Source organism: Heterodontus francisci, unplaced genomic scaffold (assembly GCF_036365525.1).
Source record: "Heterodontus francisci isolate sHetFra1 unplaced genomic scaffold, sHetFra1.hap1 HAP1_SCAFFOLD_323, whole genome shotgun sequence".
Classification (NCBI taxonomy): Eukaryota; Metazoa; Chordata; class Chondrichthyes; order Heterodontiformes; family Heterodontidae; genus Heterodontus; species Heterodontus francisci.
Genome location: NW_027141078.1, coordinates 456,092 through 463,588, shown reverse-complemented (window position 1 = coordinate 463,588; position 7,497 = coordinate 456,092). Strand labels below are relative to the sequence as shown.

Below are 7,497 nucleotides of genomic sequence, written 5' to 3'. Positions count from 1 at the left end.
TCTCTATCTCTCTCTCTCTACATCTCTCTCTCTTTCTCTGTATTAACTCTCTATCTATCTCTCTATCTATCTTCGACAACATGTCTCTATTTCCACCCTACACAACCCCGGTGTATCACCGGTGCGGGAACTGAAACCATTATTGTTGCATTTTTTGCTGCGTCGCTTGGAAAGCCTACCCAAACTGATCTTCAATATTGCCTGGCAGGAACTGTTCCAGGAAGATCCCAGTGAAAGCCGTCGATAAGCAATTTGGAATGCCGAATCCAAACAAAGCATCTCGTCCCATAACTTTTTTTCCCCTTCACGTACGAACAAGTACTCCGCTTGCGTGGTTCTGCACTTCTTTCTTTGCAAGAGCGCGTCAAACAAAAATCCCTTTTATTTCTCTGGTTAACCGGTGTGTGTCTGTGCGTATGAGGGTCTAAGGGGAAAAGGGCACTTCAATATTTCAATCAGTGTGTTTGTGCTTTAGCTCATTACTGGTTAAGACTTGTTTTGTAATAAACTGACAATTATGTGGTTTATTCCACTCCTACCCCCTGCCCCCATACGCCCTGGACCCTCGGCCGATGCCTTGTAGATATTTTGTGATGAGGCGCTCTACCCTCCGATCTGCGGGAGCTCCAGCAGAGACGGCAAAGAATTCCAATTCCCCCAGGTGTACGAGACGTCTGGAAACTGGATGCGGGTGACTTTCATCTCGGATTTCTCCAATGAGGAGAGATACACTGGCTTCACGGCCTATTACACGGCAGTTGGTAAGAGACCGGTGAGGTTTATGCATCAGGCCGCCGGCTGTGCGATCGAGAGAGGGTATTTGTCCATGTGTGTGTGTGAAAGCGAGAGTACCTGTGTGTGTGAGAGTGTGAGAGTATTTGTGTGTGTGTGTGTGTGTGGGAGTGAGTATTTGTGTGTGTGTGAGAGAGTATTTGTGTGTGTGAGAGTGTGAGAGTATTTGTGTGTGTGTGTGTGTGTGAGAGAGTATTTGTGTGCATGAGAGTGTGAGAGTATTTGTGTGTGTATGTGGGAGTGAGTATTTGTGAGTGTGAGAGTATTTGTGTGTGTGTGTGTGTGTGTGTGTGTGTGGGAGTGAGTATTTGTGTGTGTGTGAGAGAGTATTTGTGTGCGTGAGAGTGTGAGAGTATTTGTGTGTGTGTGTGTGTCTGAGAGAGTATTTGTGTGTGTGTGGGTGAGAGAGAGTATTTGTGTGTGTGTGTGGATAGTAATTGTGTGAGTGTGAGAGAGTATTTGTGTGTGTGTGTGAGTGTGAGATAATATTTGTGCGTGTGTGTGAGTGAGAGTGTATTTGGGTGTGTGGGTGAGAGAGAGTATTTGTGTGTATGAGAGAGTATTTGTGTGTGTGAGTGTGTGAGAGTGTCTTTGGGTGTGTGTGTGTGTGTGAGTGAGAGTGTATTTGTGTGTGTGAGAGAGAGCATTTGTGTGTGTGTGTGTGTGTGTGTGTGAGAGAGTGTATTTGGGTGTGTGTGTGTGTGTGTGAGTGAGAGTGTATTTGTGTGTGTGAGAGAGAGTATTTGTGTGTGTGTGTGTGTGAGAGTGTATTTGGGTGAGAGAGAGTATTTGTGTGTGTGTGTGAGCGTGAGATAATATTTGTGCGTGTGTGTGAGTGAGAGTGTATTTGGGTGTGTGGGTGAGAGAGAGTATTTGTGTGTATGAGAGAGTATTTGTGTGTGTGAGTGTGTGAGAGTGTATTTGGGTGAGAGAGAGTATTTGTGTGTGTGTGAGCGTGAGATAATATTTGTGCGTGTGTGTGAGTGAGAGTGTATTTGGGTGAGAGAGAGTATTTGTGTGTGTATGAGAGAGTATTTGTGTGTGTCTGAGATAGTATTTGTGTGTGTGTGAGTGTGAGATAATGTTTGTGCGTGTGTGTGAGTGAGAGTGTATTTGTGTGTGTTTGTGAGTGAGAGTGTATTTGTGTGTGTGAGTGAGAGTGTATTTATGTGTGTGAGAGAGAGTATTTGTGTGTGTGTGTGTGAGTGAGAGTGCATTTGTGTGTGTGAGAGAGAGTATTTGTGTGTGTGTGTGTGTGACTGAGAGTGTATTTGGGTGTGTGAGAGAGTATTTGTGTGTGTGTGTGAGTGAGAGTGTATTTGGGTGTGTGAGAGTATTTGTGTGTGTGTGTGTGTGAGAGTGTATTTGGGTGTGTGAGAGAGTATTTGTGTGTGTGTGTGAGTGAGAGTGTATTTGGGTGTGTGAGAGTATTTGTGTGTGTGTGTGTGTGTGAGAGTGTATTTGGGTGTGTGAGAGAGTATTTGTGTGTGTGTGAGTGAGAGTGTATTTGGGTGTGTGAGAGTATTTGTGTGTGTGTGTGAGTGAGAGTGTATTTGGGTGTGTTTGTGAGTGAGAGTGTATTTGTGTGTGTGAGTGAGAGTGTATTTATGTGTGTGAGAGAGAGTATTTGTGTGTGTGTGTGTGTGTGTGTGAGTGAGAGTGCATTTGTGTGTGTGAGAGAGAGTATTTGTGTGTGTGTGTGAGTGAGAGTGTATTTGGGTGTGTGAGAGAGTATTTGTGTGTGTGTGTGAGTGAGAGTGTATTTGGGTGTGTGAGTGAGAGTATTTGTGTGTGTATGAGAGAGTATTTGCGTGGGTGTGAGATAATATTTGTGTGTGTGTAAGTGTGAGATAATATTTGTGCGTGTGTGAGTGAGAGCGTATTTGTGTGTGTGTGTGTGTGTGAGTGAGAGTGTATTTGTGTGTGTGAGAGAGAGTATTTGTGTGTGTGAGAGAGAGTATTTGTGTGTGTGTGTGAGTGAGAGTGTATTTGGGTGCGTGATAGAGTGTATTTGTGTGTGTGTGTGAGTGAGAGTGTATTTGGGTGTGTGATAGAGTGTATTTGTGTGTGTGTGAGTGAGAGTGTATTTGTGTGTGTGTGTCAGTGAGAGTGTATTTGGGTGTGTGATAGAGTGTATTTGTGTGTGTGTGGGAGTGAGAGAGTATTTGTGTGTGTGTGTGTGAGTGAGAGTGACATTGGGTGTGTGTATGAGATAATATTTGTGCATGTGTGTGAGTGAGAGTGTATTTGTGTGTGTGAGTGAGAGTGTATTTGTGTGTGTGTGGGAGAGAGAGTATTTGTGTGTGTGTGGGGGAGAGAGTATTTGTGTGTGTGTGTGGGAGAGAGTATTTGTGTGTGTGTGGGAGAGAGTATTTGTGTGTGTGGGGGAGAGAGTATTTGTGTGTGAGAGAAAGTATTTGTGTGTGTGAGAGAGAATATTTGTGTGTGTGTGGGAGAGAGAGTATTTGTGTGTGTGTGGGGGAGAGAGTATTTGTGTGTGTGTGGGAGAGAGAGTATTTGTGTGTGTGAGAGAGAATATTTGTGTGTGTGTGGGAGAGAGAGTATTTGTGTGTGAGAGAGTATTTATGTGTGTGTGTGAGTGAGAGTGCATTTGTGTGTGTGATAGAGAGTATTTGTGTGTGTGTGTGAGAGAAAGTATTTGTGTGTGTGGGAGAGAGTATTTGTGTGTGTGTGGGAGAGAGTATTTGTGTGTGAGAGAGTATTTATGTGTGTGTGTGAGTGAGAGTGCATTTGTGTGTGTGATAGAGAGTATTTGTGTGTGTGTGTGAGAGAGAGTATTTGTGTGTGTGTGTGAGAGAGAGTATTTGTGTGTGAGAGAGTATTTATGTGTGTGTGTGAGTGAGAGTGCATTTGTGTGTGTGATAGAGAGTATTTGTGTGTGTGTGGGAGAGAGTATTTGTGTGTGTGTGAGAGAAAGTATTTGTGTGTGTGGGAGAGAGTATTTGTGTGTGTGTGGGAGAGAAAGTATTTGTGTGTGTGGGAGAGAGAGTATTTGTGTGTGTGTGGGAGAGAGAGTATTTGTGTGTGAGAGAGTATTTATGTGTGTGTGTGAGTGAGAATGCATTTGTGTGTGTGATAGAGAGTATTTGTGTGTGTGTGTGAGAGAAAGTGTGTGTGTGGGAGAGAGTATTTGTGTGTGTGTGTGTGGGAGAGAGTATTTGTGTGTGTGGGAGAGAGAGTATTTGTGTGTGAGAGAGTATTTATGTGTGTGTGTGAGTGAGAGTGCATTTGTGTGTGTGATAGAGAGTATTTGTGTGTGTGTGTGAGAGAGAGTATTTGTGTGTGTGTGGGAGAGAGAGTATTTGTGTGTGAGAGAGTATTTATGTGTGTGTGTGAGTGAGAGTGCATTTGTGTGTGTGATAGAGAGTATTTGTGTGTGTGTGTGAGAGAAAGTATTTGTGTGTGTGGGAGAGAGTATTTGTGTGTGTGTGGGAGAGAAAGTATTTGTGTGTGTGGGAGAGAGTATTTGTGTGTGTGTGGGAGAGAGAGTATTTGTGTGTGTGGGAGAGAGTATTTGTGTGTGTGTGGGAGAGAGAGTATTTGTGTGTGTGTGGGAGAGAGAGTATTTGTGTGTGTGTGTGTGGGAGAGAGTATTTGTGTGTGTGGGAGAGAGTATTTGTGTGTGTGTGGGAGAGAGAGTATTTGTGCGTGTGTGTGTGGGAGAGAGTATTTGTGTGTGTGTGTGAGAGAGTATTTGTGTGTGAGAGAGTATTTGTGTGTGTGTGTGAGAGAAAGTATTTGTGTGTGTGTGTGTGTGTGTGTTTGTGTGTGATAATATTTGTGTGTGTATGTGAGTGAGAGTGTATTTGTGTGTGTGAGAGAGAGTATTTGTGTGTGTATCTGAGAGAAAGTATTTGTGTGTGTGGGAGAGAGTATTTGTGTGTGTGTGGGAGAGAGTATTTGTGTGTGAGAGAGTATTTGTGTGTGTGTGTGAGAGAAAGTATTTGTGTGTGTGGGAGAGAGTATTTGTGTGTGCGTGGGAGGGAGAGTATTTGTGTGTGTGTGGGGGAGAGAGTATTTGTGTGTGTGTGAGAGAGAATATTTGTGTGTGTGGGAGAGAGGATTTATGTGTGTGTGTGAGAGAGAGTATTTGTGTGTGTGTGATAATATTTGTGTGTGTATGTGAGTGAGAGTGTATTTGTGTGTGTGAGAGAGAGTATTTGTGTGTGTATCTGAGAGAAAGTATTTGTGTGTGTGGGAGAGAGTATTTGTGTGAGTGTGGGAGAGAGTATTTGTGTGTGTGTGTGTGAGAGAGAGTATTTGTGTGTGTGTGGGAGAGAGTATTTGTGTGTGTGTGTGAGAGAGAGTATTTGTGTGTGTGTGAGAGAGAGTATTTGTGTGTGTGTGAGAGAGAGTATTTGTGTGTGTGTGGGAGAGAGAGTATTTGTGTGCGTGTGTGAGAGAGAGTATTTGTGTGTGTGTGTGAGAGAGAGTATTTGTGTGAGTGTGGGAGAGACAGTATTTGTGTGAGTGTGGGAGAGAGTATTTGTGTGTGTGGGAGAGCAAGTGTTTGTGTGTTTGAGAGAGGATTTTTGTGTGTGTGTGGGAGAGAGTATTTGTGTGTGTGGGAGAGTGTATTTGTGTGTGTGGGAGAGACAGTATTTGTGTGTGTGTGTGAGAGAGAGTATTTGTGTGTGTGGGAGAGCAAGTGTTTGTGTGTTTGAGAGAGGATTTTTGTGTGTGTGTGAGAGAGAGTATTTGTGTGTGTGTGGGAGAGAGTATTTGTGTGTGTGTGTGAGAGAGAGTATTTGTGTGTGTGTGAGAGAGAGTATTTGTGTGTGTGTGGGAGAGAGAGTATTTGTGTGCGTGTGTGAGAGAGAGTATTTGTGTGTGTGTGTGAGAGAGAGTATTTGTGTGAGTGTGGGAGAGAGTATTTGTGTGTGTATCTGAGAGAAAGTATTTGTGTGTGTGGGAGAGAGTATTTGTGTGTGTGTGGGAGAGAGTATTTGTGTGTGAGAGAGTATTTGTGTGTGTGTGTGAGAGAAAGTATTTGTGTGTGTGGGAGAGAGTATTTGTGTGTGCGTGGGAGGGAGAGTATTTGTGTGTGTGTGGGGGAGAGAGTATTTGTGTGTGTGTGAGAGAGAATATTTGTGTGTGTGGGAGAGAGGATTTATGTGTGTGTGTGAGAGAGAGTATTTGTGTGTGTGTGATAATATTTGTGTGTGTATGTGAGTGAGAGTGTATTTGTGTGTGTGAGAGAGAGTATTTGTGTGTGTATCTGAGAGAAAGTATTTGTGTGTGTGGGAGAGAGTATTTGTGTGAGTGTGGGAGAGAGTATTTGTGTGTGTGTGTGTGAGAGAGAGTATTTGTGTGTGTGTGGGAGAGAGTATTTGTGTGTGTGTGTGAGAGAGAGTATTTGTGTGTGTGTGAGAGAGAGTATTTGTGTGTGTGTGAGAGAGAGTATTTGTGTGTGTGTGGGAGAGAGAGTATTTGTGTGTGTGGGAGAGCAAGTGTTTGTGTGTTTGAGAGAGGATTTTTGTGTGTGTGTGGGAGAGAGTATTTGTGTGTGTGGGAGAGTGTATTTGTGTGTGTGGGAGAGACAGTATTTGTGTGTGTGTGTGAGAGAGAGTATTTGTGTGTGTGGGAGAGCAAGTGTTTGTGTGTTTGAGAGAGGATTTTTGTGTGTGTGTGAGAGAGAGTATTTGTGTGTGTGTGGGAGAGAGTATTTGTGTGTGTGTGTGAGAGAGAGTATTTGTGTGTGTGTGAGAGAGAGTATTTGTGTGTGTGTGAGAGAGAGTATTTGTGTGTGTGTGGGAGAGAGAGTATTTGTGTGCGTGTGTGAGAGAGAGTATTTGTGTGTGTGTGTGAGAGAGAGTATTTGTGTGAGTGTGGGAGAGACAGTATTTGTGTGAGTGTGGGAGAGAGTATTTGTGTGTGTGGGAGAGCAAGTGTTTGTGTGTTTGAGAGAGGATTTTTGTGTGTGTGTGGGAGAGAGTATTTGTGTGTGTGGGAGAGTGTATTTGTGTGTGTGGGAGAGACAGTATTTGTGTGTGTGTGTGAGAGAGAGTATTTGTGTGTGTGGGAGAGCAAGTGTTTGTGTGTTTGAGAGAGGATTTTTGTGTGTGTGTGAGAGAGAGTATTTGTGTGTGTGTGGGAGAGAGTATTTGTGTGTGTGTGTGAGAGAGAGTATTTGTGTGTGTGTGAGAGAGAGTATTTGTGTGTGTGTGGGAGAGAGAGTATTTGTGTGCGTGTGTGAGAGAGAGTATTTGTGTGTGTGTGTGAGAGAGAGTATTTGTGTGAGTGTGGGAGAGAGTATCTGTGTGTGTGTGGGAGGGAGTATTTGTGTGTGTATGAGAGAGAGTATTTGTGTGTGTGGGAGAGCAAGTGTTTGTGTGTTTGAGAGAGGATTTTTGTGTGTGTGTGGGAGAGAGTATTTGTGTGTGTGGGAGAGTGTATTTGTGTGTGTGGGAGAGACAGTATTTGTGTGTGTGTGTGAGAGAGAGTATTTGTGTGTGTGGGAGAGCAAGTGTTTGTGTGTTTGAGAGAGGATTTTTGTGTGTGTGTGAGAGAGAGTATTTGTGTGTGTGTGAGAGAGTATTTGTGAGTGTGGGAGAGAGTATTTGTGAGTGTGGAAGAGAGTATTTGTGTGTGTGGGAGAGTGTATTTGTGTCTGTGGGAGAGTGTATTTGTGTGTGTGGGAGAGACAGTATTTGTGTGTGTGTGTGAGAGAGAGTATTTGTGTGT

The 7,497-nt window shown here is 43.6% G+C and overlaps 1 protein-coding gene across 1 annotated transcript in view; it reads left to right on the top strand.

Moving 5' to 3' along the window:
* LOC137361958 (complement C1s subcomponent-like) overlaps positions 1 to 7,497 on the top strand; it is an 87,017-nt gene that overhangs the window by 59,435 nt on the left and 20,085 nt on the right. The window contains exon 3 of the mRNA XM_068026548.1: positions 584 to 761. Within this exon, the coding sequence (XP_067882649.1) occupies positions 584 to 761 (178 nt within the window). The remainder of the gene's footprint in view (positions 1 to 583; positions 762 to 7,497) is intronic.